Source organism: Echiichthys vipera (genome assembly GCF_963691815.1).
Source record: "Echiichthys vipera genome assembly, chromosome: 1".
Classification (NCBI taxonomy): domain Eukaryota; kingdom Metazoa; phylum Chordata; class Actinopteri; order Perciformes; family Trachinidae; genus Echiichthys; species Echiichthys vipera.
The window spans coordinates 39,011,670-39,033,598 of record NC_139826.1 but is presented as its reverse complement, the minus strand read 5'-3'; the positions used below and the strand labels follow the sequence as shown (position 1 = coordinate 39,033,598).

Below are 21,929 nucleotides of genomic sequence, written 5' to 3'. Positions count from 1 at the left end.
GCAAAAATAAAAGTTCATACATGAAAAAAACTGTCTCTACAGCTTATTTGATGTATGTAAGTGCTGAAAAAGACCATTTTACACCGGAAAAACACTTTAAATGTGTCAGAACTGTCCTTTAATTTTAAGAAAAACTCCAGAAAGTGATCTGTTAAAAAGAGGAGGAACTAAAAATGTGTCTTTTTTTTATTGTGCGTTCAACACATTTGTGCAGGTGAGAAAGTTTGTCGAGTCGGACTTGGAGCAGGAAACCTCTCGGTCAAAATAAAGAAGAATACTCACAAATGTTCTTGCGTGAGGCGCAGCGTGTTGTGTTTCCCACGCTCGGTTTGAACCCTGACGGCTGTGAGGCTCTCTGCAGGTGTGGCGTGTGCCGGCTGCACCTGAACTGTGTCGCGCAGACTTCCCACGACCCTGAAAATCAACCGGCGCGGTTAAAGTCGGGCTATAAATGGCGTGTTTGCAGGACACAGGTGGGCTCTGGGCTGAAGCGAGCGACCGTAAATCAGTTTGGCCCTCAGCGTTTAGCTCCTCGCACCGGTGTTCACCCTTTTACTTTGGAGAAAACGCCGCGCTCAGTGCAGAGGCTCATCGTCGGGTCACGGGTGACTTCCTGTGTGTGTCTACGGTGCCCGGAGCGGTACCTCAAAGGCCCCGCTGCCGCTGTGAAGTACAAAAATGATGCCACGAAACCAATGAGACACATAAACCATCACTGTACAAATACGTTTCAGATTTTTTACAGCTCTCCTCCCGCTCGTGTCTTTGCTGGCTGCTGCCGATGCTGCGCGTGGACGCGGCGCCTACTGGATGCCTCGGAACAAACACATGGCGAACACCATGGCGAAGAGCTGCGGAGACAAGCAGAGAAGACCACGTCAGTCCCCGCGGTGATGAAGGAGCGCAGAGGACCTGGAAACGTGTTCATTATCTCTCAGAGGGATGTTTTCCTTCTGCAGGGAACCGTCAAAGAAACTCAGAAAGCTGTCTTTTGTGGTGGTTTTGCATCTATTTTTAGTCATTTTGCATCTTTTTGTGGTGGTTTTGCATCTGTTTTTAGTCATTTTGCATCTTTTGTGGTGGTTTTGCATCTATTTTTAATCATTTTGCATCTTTTGTGGTGGTTTTGCATCTGTTTTTAGTCATTTTGCATCTTTTGTGGTGGTTTTGCATCTATTTTTAATCATTTTGCATCTTTTTGTGGTGGTTTTGCATCTATTTTTAGTCATTTTGCATCTTTTGTGGTGGTTTTTCATCTGTTTTTAGTCATTTTACATCTTTTTGTGCTGGTTTTGCATCTATTTTTAATCATTTTGCATCTTTTTGTGGTGGTTTTGCATCTATTTTTAGTCATTTTGCATCTTTTTGTGGTGGTTTTGCATCTATTTTTAGTCATTTTGCATCTTTTGTGGTGGTTTTGCATCTGTTTTTAGTCATTTTGCATCTTTTGTGGTTGTTTTTACATCTATTTTTAATCATTTTGCATCTTTTTGTGGTGGTTTTGCATCTATTTTTAGTCATTTTGCATCTTTTTGTGGTGGTTTTGCATCTATTTTTAGTCATTTTGCATCTTTTTGTGGTGGTTTTGCATCTATTTTTAGACATTTTGCATCTTTTTTTTGGGGGGGGGGGGGTGATTGATTGATTGAAATTCTTTATTGTCATATGCACAAGGGTAGGAATACAAAAGTGCATCAGGACAAAAGGATAACACAAAAAAGCCCAAGGGCTTATTTCCATTGTGGTCCCTTCGTAGTGTATGCATTAGTAAGTGTGTGTGTGACAGTGATATGTGAGAGTGTGCGTGTGTGTCAAATTCAATTCATGTTTTTCATAAGTTGAGTTCCCCCCTGGATCTACACCCATGCATGTGAGGAAGGCGTCCTGCGAGTAGACTCCAGAAAGTCATATAAACTAAAGTTATCAAAAGTTTGGATACTTCATCTGAAATCTACCGGAGAGAGTTTTTCCTCGCCGGCGTCACACAAACGTCGCCCACGGGGGAATTGTTGGACACTTTAAATTAAATATCAGTGAGTTGAATGTAAATAAATGAATGTGGTTGCTTTGGTGTCGTCAGTATCCCCGTCCTGAAACCCTCACGTGACAAAACAACGATCCTGAGAAAACCCAGAACTCACTTCGATCGTCAGCACCACGATGGCCAGAGCTCCTGCGGTGTAAATGTACGTCTCAAAGTAGTCGACCATGGCGGAGTAACAGCCCTGCAGGAGAGAACGCACACAAACCAAACAAATATTTCATTATTCTGATGTTTGTGATGCGTCCGTTATAAAAAACACATGTTTTTAGGAGTGAAACGTTTCTCAGAAGAACCTCAAGACTTAAAAATAACAGTGAAAAAGTCCAAAATCTAGAGTTTTTACCCGTTTTGCGTGTCATGGCAGTTATAGTTAGTGAGTCATAGTCCTTTATTTGTGCATAGGAGTGTATGGAGCGTGGACTGGTGGCTGGAGAGGTGCCAGTTCATCTCCTGGGCACTGCTGAGAGGCTGTTGAACAAGACACCGAACCCCCAACTGCTCGGGACGCCGGTCACTGGCAGCCCCCTCACTCTAACATCTCTCCTTAAGTGTGTGTGTGTGTGCGTGTGTGTGTGTGTGTGTGTGTGTGTGTGTGTGTGTGACGTGGTGAGGTAACAGGGTGTGTTTGTTTCTTTTAGGGTCGGTGACTTCAGCACAAACGAGTGGAGGCGAGCAGTCAGGTGTGTTTACGGGAAGCACACACAACAGACGTGTCCAGTTACAGGGAAAGTTCACCACATTTCACGCGTGTGTGTGTGTGTGTGTGTGTGTGTGTGTGTGTAACATGATTAATTATAAGAGTGATAAATAAAGTAATTCTTCTTCATATATTAAAAAGCAGGAAGAGAAAATATACAATAAATAATAAAAAAAGCACAATTGGGATGAAAAACCAGCGAACCCCGCGAACAACAGACTTAAAGACTTAAATCTGTACATTCTCAACAGCAATTCACAAAAATTAACATTAGTGTGTTTTAAAAATCACTAAAAGAGAAAAGAAACTACTACAGATTAAAACAACACACTGTCTACACTCGCTGCTGGTCGGTACATTTGTGCGTTGGTGTTTTCCTGTAATGACCTTGTTGTGTCTGAAGACCATGCTGCCGCTCGCACACTGCTCCGCGCTGATGTCTCCGGGGTAACCGTTCCTCTGGCAACAGGCGTCAGGGACCGCCTTCCCGGGGCTGAGCAGCCTGAAGAGGCTCTCCTCGAAGTCCTCGGGGCCGCTGACGCCACAGCAGTCGAACTGCGCGGACACACGGGACGGACACGGGGACGGGGACGGGGACAACGTGTTGGAGACATGGATGCTAATGTTTCAGTCATTTATAAGGTGGGAGAAAAAAAAGGGAGATTGTAAAATGGAGGCTTCACCGTGGTCATGATGGCGTTCCACGTGGACGTAAAGACGTCGGTGTTGTTGTGACCTTGGTAGTGACGTTTCAGCTCCCTGCTGAAATACTCTCTGGTTAACTGGAGAGAGAGAAACAGGTCAGTGCATTTGAACCAACCGACTCAGACGTGTTCAAACAACGGGGAACACTACGTAGAAGACGAGGCTCGGACCCGGAACTCTTATTTTGAAAGGACGTCACGTCACGACTGAACAGCCGGATTAGAAACATGCTTGTAAATAAATAAAATAATAACAATTAAAAATAAATCATACATAAAGTGTGGACGGCACGTATGGAAAAAACGGAATAAATGAGAATCGCAGTCGTACGGCGAACGGTAACCACGGCAACCAGACACCATCCTACTTGATTCCTACAGGTCGGCTGTGTCGCGTTAGTAAAACTGTTCTGATTTGTAAGTATTAAAATATTTGCCCACGTCTTAATTTAAGTTCTTTACATGAATTTATTTTTGCCTCATTTATCGTCTTTTTTGTCTTTTCCTTTGTATCGTATTAAGGATTTAAGGGCGCACTCCCACTGTGCCTCCGTAACGTGCCCAAACACGTCCCACGGGTAAAGTCTGGTTCCTTTGACCAGTGTGAGTGCAACCGTACCGCTAGGTGTGGTACGCTTGCCGTCCACGGCCCGTTTGGGAGAGGTGGGCTTTAGTAAAGCACGTTTGCACATGTACGAGCACGAGCGTGCGCACGTGTACGAGCATGAGGCCTACGAGGTCATTTCCTGTGCGCCTGTTGGGACATAGAAAAAAGAAGGAGGGACCATGCGCAGACATTTAAAGGGGGGACAAGGACCCTAAAGCACGGGGCACGGGACGCACGCACAGTGGGAGTGCGCCCTGAGAGTGTTCTTATGTAATGTCATTATAATTGAATGTGTATTGTTTTCTGTTTTTACACACACTTCTATCTTTGTCAAGCACGATGCCGTACTGCTCTGTTTGTACTGTATTTGTTAAAATTTGCAAATGAATAAAAGATAATAATGTGTGGAGTTTGCATGTTCTCCCCGTGTCTGCGTGGGTTTTCTCCGGGTTCTCCGGTTTCCTCCCACAGTCCAAAGACGTGCAGGTGTTGGGTTCATTGATGACTCTAAATCACCCGTAGGTGTGAATGGTTGTCTGTCTCTGTTCGTCTCTATGTGTCCTGTGATAGACTGGCGTCCTGTCCAGGGTGGACCCCGCCTCACGCCCGATGTCAGCTGGGATCGGCTCCAGCCCCCTGCGACCCCGAGATAAGCGGTTGAAGATGAATGAATGAATGATATAAATCTATATATATAAATATATTTTATTTTAAAAGTGAGATAATCGTCTGGAAACAACACAAACATGTGTCCAAACTCATCCAGAGCTGAAATGACTCACGTGAAAGCCACACTTCTCCAGACTGCGTAGGAACGAAACTGATTTTAGATCATTTTATTTAACGCAGGGTCGGGTAAACAACAAACGCCCGTGCGAGGTCACATTTTAAAGGGTTAGATGCGCCTCCTCATGACTGATGAATGAACGTGTTACTCACGTGCTCCCTGAAGAGGAACGCCAGGATGGCGGCTGCCAGCTCGGCCAGGAAGATGAAGAGGATGAGCATGAAGAACTGAAACCAGGAAGACAAACCAAAGTCAGCGTAGACGATAGAACAGTTAAACTCATTATAATCCTCTGAGCAGACTCTCTAAACCATGGTTAAGTGATCCAGTAAAGAGTCGCTGTGGCTGCAGGTTTTTATTCCAACCAATCAAAAACACACCTGGTCCAACAAATCACCTGTGTGAAGACAGTTCAGGTGATTGAATGAGTCGAGACAGGTGTGTTCTTGCTTGGTTGGACTGAAAACCTGCAGCCACAGCGACTCTTTACTGGATCACTTTGACACCCCTGCTCTAAACCATGGGTGTCAAAGTCAAGGCCCGTGGCCCAGATCCGTGCCGCAAGTGAATGATCTTGGCCCCCGGGATGTTATTTGATTAGTATTAGAACCGGCCCGCACGCCACAGCCGCCTGCTGGTGTTTGTCACTCACCAAAACTACATTACCCACAATGCAACGGTAGCCCACAAACTCACTGCAGCGCCACAAGTGGGTCATTATTTGGATCAAAGGCAGAAAAAAGCTGCAGATTTACAGGTCCCACCTGGAGATTCTGCAGCTGCAGTCATTTTGCATCTTGTTGTGATGGTTTTGCATCTATTTTCAGTCATTTTGCATCTTTTTGTGGTGGTTTTGCATCTATTTTTAGTCATTTTGCATCTTTTTGTGGTTGTTTTGCATCTATTTTGCATCAAAGTCAAGGCCCGTGGGCCAGATTTGGCCCGCAAATGAATGATCTTGGCCCCCGGGATGATATTTGATTGTTATTAGAACCGGCCCGCACGCCACAGCCGCCTGCTGGTGTTTGTCACTCACCAAAACTACATTACCCACAATGCAACGGTAGCCCACAAACTCACTGCAGCGCCACAAGTGGGTCATTATTCATCAGCATTCAGGGCAGATGTCAACTTTCAGCCCCCCCCCCCCCCCCCCCCCCAATAATGGCTAAAGGGAAGGTGGACGATGAGCACAGGGTGTTTGAAGCACATGTTCACACAGCTGTGCGTCTTTATCTCGATATTAACGAACACATTGTTTATTTTTTGTTGTTTGCCTGTTGAAAATGTTTCCTCTAAATAACTAAAGTCATAAGAAAATCTGCTTTATTCATTTAATGTACAGGACACGTTTGTTTTTGTCTGTGAGCCTGATGGAAAATCACTGACAGATACAAAAATACCTGATTATTCATTTAATCATTAAATAAAACACGGTACACTGTGTTAGGTCTTGGTTCAACAGGTTAAATGCATCATTTTAATATGTTTTAATAAACATTGAACCAGTCCGGCCCTCGGCTCGTAGCACATTTGTTTTTTAGCCCTCTGATGTGTTTGACTTTGACTTCCCTGCCCTAAACAAAGGCGTCATTATGACTCCAGACGTTTGAATGGATGTTAAAAACATCCTAAACAGTGAATAATGATATTAATAATGATGTAACTGTGGTGAAGTAAAGGTGGAATAAATGAAATCATTAGTACTATTGTCTTCCTGTAGGTGGAGCCCTCGTGCTGTTGCTCTCTGCTCTTATAGCGGCAGCAGCAGCAGCAGCAGCAGCAGTAACAGCAGCAGTAACAGCAGCAGCAGCAGCAGCAGCAGCAGCAGCAGTAACAGCAGCAGCAGCAGCAGCAGCAGCAGTAACAACAGCAGCAGCAGCAGCAGCAGCAGCAGCAGCAGCAGCAACAGCAGCAGCAGCAGTAACAGCAGCAACAGCAGCAACAGCAGCAGCAGCAGCAGCAGCAGCAGCAGTAACAGCAGCAGCAGCAGCAGCAGCAGCAGCAGCAGCAGCAGCAACATGTGACTCTCCACTGTTTCAACACCTTTATTTAATATTTATTTATTTAATATCAGTCAAAGATGAAACTGTTTGGACCCTTTTTAACCAGATCTGTGTATTTTAATTTAAACCCTTGGAGCAGAACTTTGATGTGTTGGTGCAGGTGGACGTCTGACAACAGGTTTTAGCTTATTTAGGGAAAACAGAATCCATTTGATTTGGATCAAAGGCAGAAAAAAGCTGCAGATTTTCAGGTCCCACAAGGAGATTCTGAAGCTGCAGTCATTTTGCATCTTTTTGTGGTGGTTTTGCATCTATTTTTAGTCATTTTGCATCTTTTTGTGGTGGTTTTGCATCTATTTTTAGTCATTTTGCATCTTTTTGTGATGGTTTTGCATCTATTTAAAGTCATTTTGCATCTTTTTGTGGTGGTTTTGCATCTATTTTTAGTCATTTTGCATCTTTTTGTGGTGGTTTTGCATCTATTTTTAGTCATTTTGCATCTTTTTGTGGTGGTTTTGCATCTATTTTTAGTCATTTTGCATCTTTTTGTTGTGGTTTTGCATCTATTTTTAGTCATTTTGCATCTTTTTGTGGTGGTTTTGCATCTATTTTTAGTCATTTTGCATCTTTTTGTGGTGGTTTTGCATCAATTTTTAGTCATTTTGCATCTTTTTGTGGTGGTTTTGCATCTATTTTTAGTCATTTTGCATCTTTTTGTGGTGGTTTTGCATCTATTTTTAGTCATTTTGCATCTTTTTGTGGTGGTTTTGCATCTATTTTTAGACATTTTGCATCTTTTTGTGGTGGTTCGAATACGACCCACTTGATAATACAATAAGAAAGTGAGTAAGGATTAAAAAAACACTCACAAAGAGCAGGAGACACTTGTTCTCGCGGATGGCTCCGCAGCAGCCCAGGAAGCCCAGCAGGAACAGCATGCTGCCCATGGCCAGGATGACGTAGACGCCGGTGAACAGGAGGGGGTTGGCCGCCACGATCTCCCTGAAGCCCATCGGGTCCAGCAGCACCCAGACGCCGACGCCCAGCAGGAAGGAGCCGCCCAGCTGAGACAGAGAGGGACTTTTACTCCAGAGGGTTCAGAGCACAGACTGAAGAACAGGGACGGGCGTAGCGTCACATCAGTCGTCTCGATGACTCGTTCGTACGGTTAACTTTGAACCTCTTCGTAAACTTCTGGTAAAAGCAACAAGAAGTTACCGAACAGCCTCAAGCTAACGGGGCGTGAGCAGTGGGGGGCGGGGCCAGATGCAGGACGGGAGACGAGGACGAGGGAGAAACAGTAGATGTGCTTCCATCTCCAACTCTATTTTATTTATCTACAGAGTCAAATCATAGCAAAAGTTCTCTCAGGACACTTTATGTATAGACTGGGTCAAGACCACACTCTAGGACTTATTCATGCTTTACAAAAATTCCTCCATGAGCAGGAACAAGTCGCATTATCTCTAATAATAATAATTATAGTTATTATATACAGTATTAATCCGGGAATCTTGTGCACACAGTGGAGATGAAAACCTTCCCTTTAACAGACCCAGCTCTGTGGAGGACGCACATCTGTCTGCACCGTTGGGACAGGATTGGTTTAACGTGAGGACGTGCGGTAAAACCGTCTCACCTCAGGACGCCTCTGATCTAAACGTAAGAACTCCCTGTATTCTCCCAGAGGCGGGAGCGGTTACTCTGGGTGTTCATATGAACCTCTGCACCGAACACAGACCCCGTTTATTAAAGGATGCGTCCGGTGTTACTTGATTCTTTTCTTATTGTCAACAATGCTGTGAAAAGATCTAAACCCACAATGCGTCCGCCCTTCTCTCTTTACTGTCTGACCACGGAAAGGTGCTTCTTTAGGCGCCTCCATGCTCAAGAAAACGCAGAAACTCCGTGTTAACAGGACATGACGGAACATCGTCATGTGTTTTACAGAAGGTCGTATTCAGACGGGATTAGTTTGACCTGAGGAATTATTTCTGGACATTCTCCGGAAAAATTACTGACATTTGGCATTTGGACTCACCTCACCCCCCCACAATAAACTAGTCCCGTCCAAATAGGGCTTACCCAAGCCCCCACCACAGCCACTTCCTGTTTGATCCAACCAGGAAGCTCCGTCAGCGTCAGTTCCCTGAGTGTCCACTAGGGGCAGGTTTCATAACAGAGCAGTTTCTCATTGAGCCCCATGTTAAACAGGCCGTTTACACAGCATCATTAAACCTGTTTAAGGACAAAAGAACATTCTAGTCTGTGTGTTTAGATCAGATCTCCATGACAACACTGAGGGGGAGGGGCTAGTTTTTATTTTATTGAAGGTTAAAGTTCATGAATAATTAGGGGCGTGGCCTCTTGAGTGACAGCTAGCCTCTGGCCCTCACTTCTCCTCAGAGGTAAACGTCAGCCAGATGGACGTACGCCCCTCCCCCCCAACGTCACATACATGCCCTTTTTTGGTCAGAGGAAATGAGGCGGACTCAAAGTCTGACAAGATGGAGACTCCCAGAGGCGAGGACGATTGGATCAAAGTGAGAGAACGGACCTAGACAGAGACGCTACGTCCATTTTTTATACAGTCTCTGGTTTGAATCCACCGCTCTGTTAGACTCTGCAGCTCCACGTGTCAGGAGCAGGACTTTAACATAACCTTCTTTCATGTGAAAATGATTATTTTTTAACCTTTTAAAAACATGTGAAAGAAGAAAAATAAAGAAAATAAAGCTGGGTGAAACACCAGAAGCTGCTCCTTGACAAATGTATTGAACGCAGGTCCAGTGAAGTTGCGTGCACCTGCCTTTCCTCAGACTTACGAAGTATTTGACTTAAAATGTATTTAAAGTCCGAGGAAGGGTGTTTGCCTGAAACCTCACTTCAATATGTTTTCAATACATTTTTCAAAAAGCAGCTTCTGGTGTGCGGACTTTATTTCCCTTTCACACTTTTTAACCTTAAACGCAACATTTAGCCGACAGAAATCCGGTGAATTTCATCTCATTTGAAGTCAGTCGCAATCAACGCGGCAAATATCGGCCGATGTTCTGGCGCTAAACAGACGCATCGTTACGTATTACAGAAACAAACCACAGCCGAAGGAAGTGTTGAACTCACAAAGATGAAGAAGTTGAAGATGAACATGAGGTACTTCATACAGCTGAGGCAGTCCCCCTCCATGGCTGAGCCTCGAGCTGAAACCTCCCCCTGCCCCTGCAAACACACACACAGAGGAACACACACAAGGGAGGTATAAAACATATAGGAAGTATAAAAACAATAAACTCTTTGCTGGTTTGGTGTTATTTTCAGCAGCATTAGTGGTTAAAAAAGACCTTTGAATGCCTTCACCGTGCTGCCCCGAGCTAATCACTGTTAGCCACGTGCTGCTGTTAGCGACTCTCCTGGATTTCTGCCTCGGTGGATTATTAGATGTGTGTTGGTGCCGAAAAAAGACCCTGGGATGATTTTACACATTAAGGTGCGTTGAAACCGCCCTTGTTTCCCAGAAATTGGGCGGCAAAACTTCGTACAGAGGCGACGGAAAGACGCAAACAGACACGAATAGATGGAGTGAATGAGAAATGGAGGAACTTGTAGCCGTCTGTTGGCACACAGAGCTCTAAATGACTTCATATTTGTGCAGAGACTGGAAGAAAAAGGAGCTTTCTTGGATTAAAGTAAGGAGGAAGATGAACAAACGTTACCTGCAGTTCAGTAAATGATGCGTCAGTTGTTGTGTTGATGGAACAGCTGCAGTGTTAGCCCTGATCCATCAGAGCAACGTTCAGGAAACAAACACTAAAGACGCTTTGGTCGTCTTGTCACATGTCGACGTAATTATAGTTAATGCACTGAACACTGGTGAACAGCGTGTTGTATAAAGCTGCTGGACGTGTATTCTGTTAGGGCGCACTCCCACTGTCCATCCGTACCACGCCCAAGCACGTTTCACGGGTAAAGTCTAGTTCCTTTGACCAGTGTGAGTGCAACCGTACCGCGTCTAGGAGCGGCACGCTTGCCGTCCACGGCCCGTTTGGGAGAGGTGGGCTTTAGTAAAGCACGTTTGCACGTGTACGAGCACGAGCGTGCCCACGTGTACGAGCACGAGGCCTACGGCGGTTCTGAGGTCATTTCCTGTGCGCCTGTTGGGACGTAGAAAAAAGAAGGAGGGACCATGCGCGGACATTTCAAACAATGGCGGTGAAAGGTTCACGTTGGTGTGATGTGGAGGTGGAGTGTTTACTGCAGATTTGGTCGATGAAAAGATTCAAAAACAGTCGACAAGACGCACAAAAACTCCGAGGTCTACGGAAAGATCTGGAAACAAAGCCACGCATCGCCATGACGTCATCAATGCGTGTGACGTGTTACGGCGTGATGACGTATAGGCAGCAAGAAGCATTCTCCGAGGCCCAGGTAGTGTGAGTACAAACGGGCCTGGAGGGGGGGACAAGGACCCTAAAGCACGGGGCACGGGACGGAGGCACAGTGGGAGTGCGCTCTGAGGTTGATGTGAGCAAACACCAGAGAGAGGACAGAGAAGAGCAGGATGACTCATCGTCACTCACAGCTTTTGTCAGTTCTGAGGACGTGACACTGACAGCCTGTCCCCACGGCATCGTTTGACACATGGAGGACGACATGTTGGAGCAATGTGGGGCCATCAGCAGGGGTGTGAAGAGGACCAACTGTGCACTTATGGGCCCTGATGGTGTTTACCAGTTACGACTAACACGCAGCCACCTGTCTCATCAGAGCAGTTTAAAAATCTGTACATTTCATAAAGACTACAACTGTGAAATTCATGTTAAAATGTCCTGATTTTTTTGTTTTATTTGTTTTATTTATTTGAAACAAACAGAAAAAAATCAATAACAAACACATACAAAGGAAATTAAAAAAATAAATAATTAAATAAACAAATTGTGCCGTGAGATTTAGGGCGCACTCACACTGTCCTTCCGTCCCGTGCCAAAACAGGTTTCAAGGGTAAAGTCTGGTTCCTTTGACCAGTGTGAGTGCAACCGTACCGCGTCTAGGAGCGGCACGCTTGGCGTCCATGGCCCGTTTGGGAGAGGTGGGCTTTAGTAAAGCACGTTTGTACATGTACGAGCACGAGCGTGGGCACGTGTACGAGCACGAGGCCTACGGCGGTTCTGAGGTCATTTCCTGTGCGCCTGTTGGGACGTAGAAAAAAGAAGGAGGGACCATGCGCGGACATTTCAAACAATGGCGGTGAAAGGTTCACGTTGGTGTGATGCGGAGGTGGAGTGTTTACTGCAGATTTGGTCGATGAAAAGATTCAAAAATAGTCGACAAGTCGCACAAAAACTCCGAGGTCTACGGAAAGATCTGGAAACAAAGCCACGCATCGCCATGACGTCATCAATGCGTGTGACGTGTTACGGCGTGATGACGTATAGGCAGCAAGAAGCATTCTCCGAGGCCCAGGTAGTGTGAGTACAAACGGGGCTGGAGGGGGGACAAGGACCCTAAAGCACGGGGCACGGGACGGAGGCACAGTGGGAATGCACCCTCAGTGTGTATTAACTGCTAATTTGAGCGCCGTGTGCGGAGCTTTTACTTTAATGGAGTAAAATCCATTAAAAAAAGCAATTAAACACAGGTTTTGTGACTTGCCGGTGCACTCTGGGTAATTGTCGCCTCTTCGGCTGAGGTCAGGGTTAATAAACAACATGCACTCAGCGTTATTAGCACGTCCTCACGTCGGCACGATTACACAGGTAACATCTGCGGTTGTGACAGGAACAAAGAAAAGACGGAGAAGCTGTCGACGAATGACAACACGCGGAGAAAACATGATTACGGCCGCGTTTACCGCAATCACACAAGCCGACGCCCTTTGGTAAGGGGGGGGAGATATGAAGAAGACAAAAAACTGCTGTCAGAATTCGGAGTAATCATGGTTTAATCATAATTACACTTCCACAGCTGTAATTACACGGCTGCATCTGAAGCAGCTGGGTGAAAGTGCACAGCAGCTGCAGCTTTCATCATCGAAGGCTCGTCCGACGGTTTGAGACCGAGAGGAAAACGTGCACGAGAGGGAAGAAGGCTGTCGTTTCCTCCTCTGCGGACTGCTTCAGTGGAGTAAATGTCGGTACACTCACTGCTGTACGCAAAAGTCCATTTGTGTGTGTGTGTGTGTGTGTGTGTGTGTGTGTGTGTGTGTGTGTGTGTGTGTGTGTCTTTTTGCCCCCTTCTGTTTGGTTTGTTTGTTTTACTTTTATTTCTATTTCTTCCATGTGGATATTTTATTTAACTTCTATTACCATCGTCTTTACTTTGATGTTTACAAAAAGAAGGAGGAGAAGGAGGAGGAGGAGAAGGAGGAGGAGGAGAAGAAGGAGGAGGAGGAGGAGGAGGAGGAGGAGGAGGAGGAGGAGGAGGAGGAGAAGGAGAAGAAGAAGAAGGAGGAGGAGGAGGAGGAGGAGGAGGAGAAGAAGAAGGAGGAGGAGAAGAAGAAGGAGGAGAAGGAGGAGGAGAAGGAGGAGAAGAAAGAAGGAGATGGAGGAGGAGAAGGAGGAGAAGAAGGAGGAAAAGCAGAAATGAGGAGAAGAAGAAGGAGGAGGAGGAGGAGGAGGAGAAGAAAAAGGAGAAGAAGAAGAAGAAGAAAGAGAAGGAGGAGACGGAGAAGGAGAAGAAGAAGAATCCCGCACACACACACAAACAGGATCAATATAGATGCAATTAATGGAGAGATGTCAGAGCGAGGGGGCTGCCAGTGACCAGCGCCCCGAGCAGTTGGGGGTTCGGTGCCTTGCTCAACAGCACCTCGGCCGTGCCCAGGAGATGAACTGTCCATGCTCCGTTCATGGTTCACACAACCCTCCGATTCCCAGCCGAGTCACCTATTAACTGAGCTGCTGCCGCCCCTGTTTTGAGGGTATTTGTTATTCTTTCCTCACCAAAAGTCCATTTACGTGTGTTTGTGTTTGAACGAGCCGGAGATCACAGCAGGGAGGTACAGCTGGTGTCTGCGGTGGTGGTGTTGGGTAAATAAGAGCTTTTCACCGTGAACCACCTGCGAACTGTACGTTTAGTCCAAGCTGAACGCTCCAACGTAGGTTTGGAGCTTAACGGAGGTTTTTGTTACAGAGGTGCAGGTCCTCCTTCTGAACTCACACACACACACACACACACACACACACACACACACACACACACAGCAACACAGGGTCCTGCTCAGGTCCCATTTAGCAGCTGCGGCTCCTTTTAAAAATAGGTCCGAGGGCAGCTGGGTAATTTCACGCAGCCAGACGGAGAATTGCCACAAATAATCTCCTGTGCGGTCACGGAGAATCGCTGCGGCTGGATTCAATAATCCTGCAGCAGCTTCCTGTGGGCCGACACTGGAGACCCGTCAGGTGCTGGGTCCGATCTGCTCACAGTGGGACTGATGGGTATTCATTAACATCTGCTCTCTGTGTGTGTGTGTGTGTGTGTGTGTGTGTTTGCATGCCTGAGTGTGTCGTCATCAAACTGCAACACAAAACACTGGATTAACTGACTGTTTGGCCACTTGGAGACGTTGTTTAATTCCCATATCCAGCAGTTACAGAGCAGCATTAGCATAGTTCAATACTATCTCTCTTAAAAAAGTGTCCATGCGGCGTCTTTCTCTGTCAGGGTGCTGTGGAGGCCGTTGGTTTCATTTCAGTAGTGGCGTTTCCATTACAGACAGTAAACCGGTATAAAGGTGGGTCTCACCGAAACGCAGGTGGACATGTCACAGGACTCTGTCACTGTTTGGCGGCAGTTTATCCGTCTGCACTTTGCCGCTAAATGCAAACTATCCCCAACTTTATTTTGGCCGCACTTTGCCGCAGACAGGTTTCATAAACACGGCATGGCAGCTCTGCGATGGTGATGGCTAAAATGGCAAAACCAAGCCCCAACCACAGTGACTTCCTGTTTGATCCAATCAGGAAGCTCCAAAAACTGCAGTTCTCAGAGTGTCCACTAGGGGCAGGTGTCATATTAGAGGCATATTTTTTTTTTTTTTTACAAATATTTTGTAGAACAGTGTCAACACAACTCAGAAACCCTTATAAATATGATGTTGTGCTTCCGTGTGATCTGCAGCTAAAGTCATGGACGGATTATGAGACGGTCCCCTGGACTCAGACCAAGCCCCGCCCACAGCGACTTCCTGTTTGATCCAATCAGGAAGCTCCGTCAGCGTCAGTTCTCTGAGTGTCCACTAGGGGCAGGTTTCATAACAGAGCAGTTTCTCATTGAGCCCCATGTTAAACAGGCCGTTTACACAGCATCATTAAACCTGTTTAAGGACAAAAGAACATTCTAGTCTGTGTGTTTAGCTCATGTATCCATGGCAACACTGAGGGGGAGGGGCTAGTTTTTATTTTATCGGAGGTTAAAGTTTAGGAATAATTAGGGGCGTGGCCTCTTGAGTGACAGCTAGCCTCTGACCCTCACTTCTCCTCGGAGGTATACGTCAGCCAGATGGACGTACGCCCCTCCCCCCAACCTCACATACATGCCCTTTTTTGGTCAGAGGAAAGGAGGCGGAGTCAAAGTCTGACAAGATGGAGACTCCCGTAGGCGAGGACGATTGGATCAAGTTGAGGGAACGGACCTCGACGGAGACGCTACGTCTGTTTTTATACAGTCTGTGGTCAAACGTCGAGGATTCAAAACAGCCGTTCACAAACCACAGGGTGACACCACGGCTGCTCCGCCCGTCTCTTCTAAACAGTAAAGGATGAAACTTTTACATGTGCAGAAAAGCAGGAACCAAACCAATATACCTGAGAGTTCCCCACATCCACACAGGGTTGTCTCCACTCTCATTACCGGTGCGAGGATGCGGAACGCTGAAATCCACTGGGGTTATCCGTCAGTCCTCCTTCACCGCTGCACAGCTCTGACGGATGAAGGCAATCAGGTCCGATGCCTCTGCAGCACGGGGGAAACTCACTTCTGTGCACGTTGCACTTCCTCCCAGCCTCGCTCACACTGTGATTTATTGGAGCGGAGCGTCCTGTCACTGCCGGGTAATCCGTGCAGAAGCAGTTACGCAGTCTGGCTGTGGGAAGCCCGCGGATTCACACTGGGATCCGGTTTCACTGCTGCAACGCGCTGACGCTGCGGCTCTCAACGCCGCGGGCCCGTCGTTGTATTATAAATGATATTAAAAAGGTGTCTCATGCAATGACTGTCACTGTGGAAGTCAAATATGCCACGTCAGCAAAATAAGTGGAGAATTAAAGGAATAGTTTGCGGGATCATTTCTGAATTGTCACCATAACGTTGGTGGGAGCCACTGAGAGAGAACATTAGTGTTATATTATATATTTGAGTTTTGTTTGTGCAGAACAAAGCGTCTGAACCAACAGCTGTTGCTCCCTGGCTGAGTCTGCCTCTTAAAGGGACAGTTTGGATGTTTTGAAGTGTGTTTGCATGAGGTTCTTATCCATAGTCAGCGTGTTGCCTCGGCACAACACCAGTATACAATTTAATTATTTGTACATCGACATTGTTTAGATGACTTCTGAATTTGCAAACAACATGAAAAATGTAAATTATTTTCATTTTTACCCGGAGAAGTGACTTTTGGGACTCAACTTTAAAGGCATTTAATATTAATATCGCACAAACTGCCTCTCAGTTTTGTGCTTTTCACATTTCATTCACACAAAACGCAACAAAACTTCTGATAAAACGTGGATTTTCACTTCTTTGTGTCGTATTTGTGAAGTGTAACATCTACGGTATCACAACTCTGCTGCCGTCACCTTTGGTTGCCTAAACTTAACTGTCGTCTAAACTTAACCGTCACCTTAACTTAACCGTCACCTTTTCTCTGTCTAAACTAAACCGTCACCTTTTGTCGTTTCCACGCTTTACTCAGACGTTTTGTTGCGTTTTGTATGAATGAAATGTGAAAAGCACAAACTGAGCGGCCGTTTGTGTGAAGTTTAAAGTTGAGTCACGCGAATGTTCCTTTCCAGTTGAATGATGTGTAGCGATGAGTGCTGACTGTGCTGTTTCCTAAAATAGAGTTTAAAGGTGTTTAATTATTTAACGCATTCCTAAAATACTACTTGACTCACGATTGGCTAACACGTCGTGTGGTAGTCGGCGCCGTGGGTTCTGCTCTTACAGCCTGTTAGTCCGCAGCTGTTATTAATGCTGACGTGAGGGAGAGAGAGAGGCGCGCTTTAAAGGGTAATGCCACTTTAATTTACATTATTCTTTATAATAATAAAAACAGAAGGAAAACATAGAGATGTTCTCTGTCTTTGAGTATCGAGTCCGTGTGGACCATGAATGGAGCTTGGACTGGTGGCTGGAGAGGTGCCAGTTCATCTCCTGGGCACTGCCGAGGTGCTGTTGAGCAAGGCACCGAACCCCCAACTGCTCTGGGCGCTGGTCACTGGCAGCCCCGTCGCTCTGACATCTCTCCATTAATTGCATGTGTATAGGTCCTGTCTGTGCATGTGTGTGTGTGTTTCAGGTCTGTGTGTGTGTGTGTGTGTGTGTGTGTGTGTGTGTGTGTAACCTGAATAACAATAATAGAGTGAAAAAGTCGAATTTCCCCATTGCGGGACTAATTCAGGAATTCTTCTTCTTCTTCTCCTATTCTATATTTATTCTGAGTATTTTTTTAATCTGCCACTTTTAAAATCCATCTATTTACATAGTTTTAATATAATGCTAAATTCACAGTGAAGGGTACTTTACTAGAGCAGTTTGGGTTTCTCAGAGTTCAAAAGGTGCACCTGAATGCACCATGAGGAGCAGCTTTACTGTTGCCTTCTACGGTCAATAGCGTTGCTTTAATACAGCAGCTGTGAGCGCCTTTCAGATGATTAGCTCTAGGCTAACCTTTCTAAACATGTCTTTCTGTTGTTCGCTCTCCCTGTCCGCTAAAGTGGTAGATCACCGAAAGCTAGGTTCATCCAAACAGGAAGTGCCAAAACGTCAGTTCTCTGAGTGTCCACTAGGGGCAGGTTTCATAACAGAGCAGTTTCTCATTGACCCCCATGTAAAACAGGCCGTTTACACAGCATCATTAAACCTGCGCACTCACACTGTCCATCCGTACCGTGCCCAAACACGTTTCACAGCTAAAGTCTGGTTCCTTTGACCAGTGTGAGTGCAACCGTACCGCGTCTAGGAGCGGCACGCTTGCCGTCCACGGCCCGTTTGGGAGAGGTGGGCTTTAGTAAAGCACGTGTGCACATGTACGAGCACGAGCGTGCACACGTGTACGAGCACGAGGCCTACGGTGGTTCTGAGGTCATTTCCTGTGCGCCTGTTGGGACGTAGAAAAAAGAAGGAGGGACCATGCGCGGACATTTCAAACAATGGCGGTGAAAGGTTCACGTTGGTGTGATGCGGAGGTGGAGTGTTTACTGCAGATTTGGTCGATGAAAAGATTCAAAAACAGTCGACAAGACGCACAAAAACTCTGAGGTCTACGGAAAGATCTGGACACAAAGCCACGCATCGCCATGACGTCATCAATGCGTGTGACGTGTTACGACGTGATGACGTATAGGCAGCAAGAAGCATTCTCCGAGGCCCAGGTAGTGTGAGTACAAACGGGCCTGGAGGGGGGGACAAGGACCCTAAAGCCCGGGGCATTTCATTTTAAATGAACGTAAATAGTATAAGTGACTTTGATCGCTGCTTCATCGAGGCTACACCCATTTTCTTTACCACCTATGGATTTTACGCGCCACTGCCAACAACTTCACCGCATTCGTGGAGGCATGCGGCAGAGTTTTCATCAAGAACCCAAAGCAGCACTTGATGAGTAAGTGATGTGCTAATGATCCTCTCAGAGGGCTGAGGACTGAACAGTCGAGCTCACCATCTGCCACAGTCACACACCATAACACTTTCATGTGTGTACGCGTAATTATGTGGGCATGACCGCGCGTGTGTGTGCGTGCTGCACGTTGCACCAGCTTGAGTCTTTACAGTAAACACAGTGAGCAGATAAATTAACGGATACTTCCCAGACTGCACTTTGAGTAAAGCTGCATAAATAAACACTGATCTGTTTCTCCTGAAGTGGACGGAGCTCCTGAACATCACACACACTTGTGACAGTGTGAATAAGTCACTTTTGATTTCATTTGATGAGTCTGACCTCTGTGGGAATCACATGCGTTACTCCGTCCGTCTGCAGAGGTTTGAATCCCATCGGCCCAACAATGTATACCAGGACAAAGTGATGTTTTTACGCACTTTTCAGGACTGTTAAACGATACATCTGATGATATGAGACACGAAGAGACACAAAAAGACACAAGGAGACATGAAGAGACACAAGGAGACATGAGGAGACACGAGGAGACACAAAAAGACACAAGGAGACATGAAGAGACACAAGGAGACATGAGGAGACACGAAGAGACACAAAAAGACACAAGGAGACATGAAGAGACACAAGGAGACATGAGGAGACACGAGGAGACACAAAAAGACACAAGGAGACATGAGGAGACACGAGGAGACACAAAAAGACACAAGGAGACATGAAGAGACACGAGGAGACACAAAAAGACACAAAGAGACATGAAGATATCTGAAGAGACACAAACAGACACAAACAGACATCTTCATCTTTTCAAATCCCTGGCGGTGCCCCGGCCTGGAAATGTTGTGACTTAGGCCGCACTCACACTGTGCACTTTGTACTCACACTACCTGGGCCTCGGAGAATGCTTCTCGCTGTCCATACATCATCACGCCGTAACACGTCACACACATTGATGACGTCATGGCGATGCGTTGCTTTGTTTCCAGATCTTTCCGTAGACCTCGGAGTTTTTGTGCGTCTTGTCGACTGTTTTTGAATCTTTTCATCGACCAAATCTGCAGTAAACACTCCACCTCCGCATCACACCAACGTGAACCTTTCACCGCCATTGTTTGAAATGTCCGCGCATGGTCCCTCCTTCTTTTTTCTACGTCCCAACAGGCGCACAGGAAATGACCTCAGAACCGCTGTAGGCCTCGTGCTCGTACACGTGGGCACGCTCGTGCTCGTACACGTGCAAACGGGCTGTGAACAGCCAGCTGTCCGCAGTTATGCATGAAGCGGTTGCACTCACACTGGTCAAACGCACTAGGCTTTAGCTGAAAAACCTGTTTTGGCCCGGTGCGGAAGGACAGTGTGAATGCGCCCTTACTCAGAACCCACTAAAACACCTACAAACATGAAACCCTCCGAATGAATGTGGTTAAAAATTAAAGGATAATTCATCTCCTCAAACGAGGAATCCAAGAAATCTACGCCTACAAAGTTTCCCCTCTAACGAACAACCAGACGGACGAAAGTGCGAGGGAAGTAAGACACTGAGACGTGTGTGAACAGAGGGTGAAGGGACAGTAGCAACAGAGAGCGCCGTACCATATGTACCTGTTTAATGGCTCCGGAGTTCAAACGTAGGAGGGAGAACGGCAGTGTTTGACCTTTGACCTCGGAGCGCTTTCACATCAGCTGTGGAGAGAAAACGAGAGGCGTTAAAGCTCGTGAAGACATCAAAAGGTAGAGACATCGATCACGTTCAACAATCGCAGAGAGACACCTTCTGTCTCACACGGCTCTATGGGTGGACATAGATACTGGACGTCTCGACATGTAACTGTAATTATCTGTTTCTATAGCAACAGTTCACGAGGGAGGACGCCTCACTTCTTCATCAGTGGGTCATGGTGCGTCTTCAATACGTGATTCAAAACTGCACTTGGACTGCACAGGAGAGACGAGGAGACACGAAGAGACACGAAGAGACATGAAGAGACACGAGGAGACATGAAGAGACACGAGGAGACACGAAGAGACATGAAGAGACATGAGGAGACACGAAGAGACACGAAGAGACACAAAGAGACACGAAGAGACACAAAGAGACATGGATATGAAGAGACATGAAGAGACACAAAGAGACATGAAGAGACACCAAGAGACACGAGGAGACACGAAGAGACACAAGGAGACACAAAGAGACATGAAGAGACATGAAGAGATCCAAAGAAACACGAATAGACACAAAGAGACACGAAGAGACACAAAGAGACACAAAGAGACATGAAGAGACACAAAGACACACAAGGAGACACGAAGAGACACGAAGAGACACAAAGAGACACAAAGAGACATGAAGAGACACAAAGACACACAAGGAGACACGAAGAGACATGAGGAGACATGAAGAGACACGAGGAGACACGAAGAGACACGAGGAGAGATGAAGAGACACAAGGAGACACGAAGAGACACGAAGAGACATGAAGAGACACGAAGAGACACAAGGAGACATAAAGAGACACAAAGAGACATGAGGAGACATGAGGAGACATGAAGAGACATGAGGAGACATGAAGAGACATGAAGAGACATGAGGAGACATGAAGAGACATGAGGAGACATGAAGAGACATGAGGAGACACGAAGAGACATGAGGAGACATGAGGAGACATGAAGAGACATGAAGAGACATGAGGAGACATGAGGAGACATGAAGAGACATGAAGAGACACAAAGAGACATGAAGAGACATGAAGAGACACAAAGAGACACGAAGAGACATGAAGAGACACGAAGAGACACGAGGATACACGAGTAGACACGAGGAGACACGAAGAGACATGAAGAGACATGAAGAGACACGAGGAGACACGAAGAGACATGAAGAGACATGAAGAGACACAATGAGACATAAAGAGACACAAAGAGACATGAAGAGAAATGAGGAGACATGAAGAGGCACGAAGAGACATGAAGAGACACGAGGAGACATGAGGAGACACGAAGAGACACAAAGAGAAATGAAGAGACACAAAGAGACATGAAGGGACACGAAGAGACATGAAGAGACACAAGGAGACACAAAGAGACATGAAGAGACACAAAGAGACAGGAAGAGACTAGAGACACAAGGAGACATGAAGAGACACAAAGAGACATGAAGAGACACAAAGAGACATGAAGAGACACAAAGAGACACGAAGAAACACGAATAGACACGAGGAGACACAAAGAGACACGGAGAGACACAAAGAGACATGAAG

The 21,929-nt window shown here is 46.2% G+C and overlaps 1 protein-coding gene across 1 annotated transcript; it reads right to left on the bottom strand.

Annotated features, from left to right (window-relative positions):
• Window positions 1-774: 774 nt before the first annotated feature.
• On the bottom strand, window positions 775-20,355 carry LOC310949997 (tetraspanin-18B-like). The gene is made up of 8 exons (XM_083917649.1): window positions 20,275-20,355; window positions 9,969-10,064; window positions 7,715-7,909; window positions 4,992-5,066; window positions 3,425-3,523; window positions 3,129-3,296; window positions 2,142-2,225; window positions 775-851 (listed from the first exon to the last, which is right to left on the bottom strand). The coding sequence occupies exons 2-8, from the start codon at window positions 10,029-10,031 to the stop codon at window positions 804-806; spliced, it is 732 nt and encodes a 243-aa protein (XP_083773775.1). The 5' UTR covers window positions 10,032-10,064; window positions 20,275-20,355; the 3' UTR covers window positions 775-803.
• Between the last annotated feature and the right edge of the window lie 1,574 nt (window positions 20,356-21,929).

Excerpts from the sequence above, each read along its gene's own strand:
- LOC310949997 (XM_083917649.1), bottom strand. The coding sequence starts at position 10,031 with ATGGAGGGGGACTGCCTCAGCTGTATGAAGTACCTCATGTTCATCTTC. Across the intron at positions 7,910-9,968 it reads TCTTCAACTTCTTCATCTTT|CTGGGCGGCTCCTTCCTGCT; the intron begins GTGAGTTCAACA and ends TCTCTGTCTCAG. Across the intron at positions 3,297-3,424 it reads GGAACGCCATCATGACCACG|TTCGACTGCTGTGGCGTCAG; the intron begins GTGAAGCCTCCA and ends GTGTCCGCGCAG.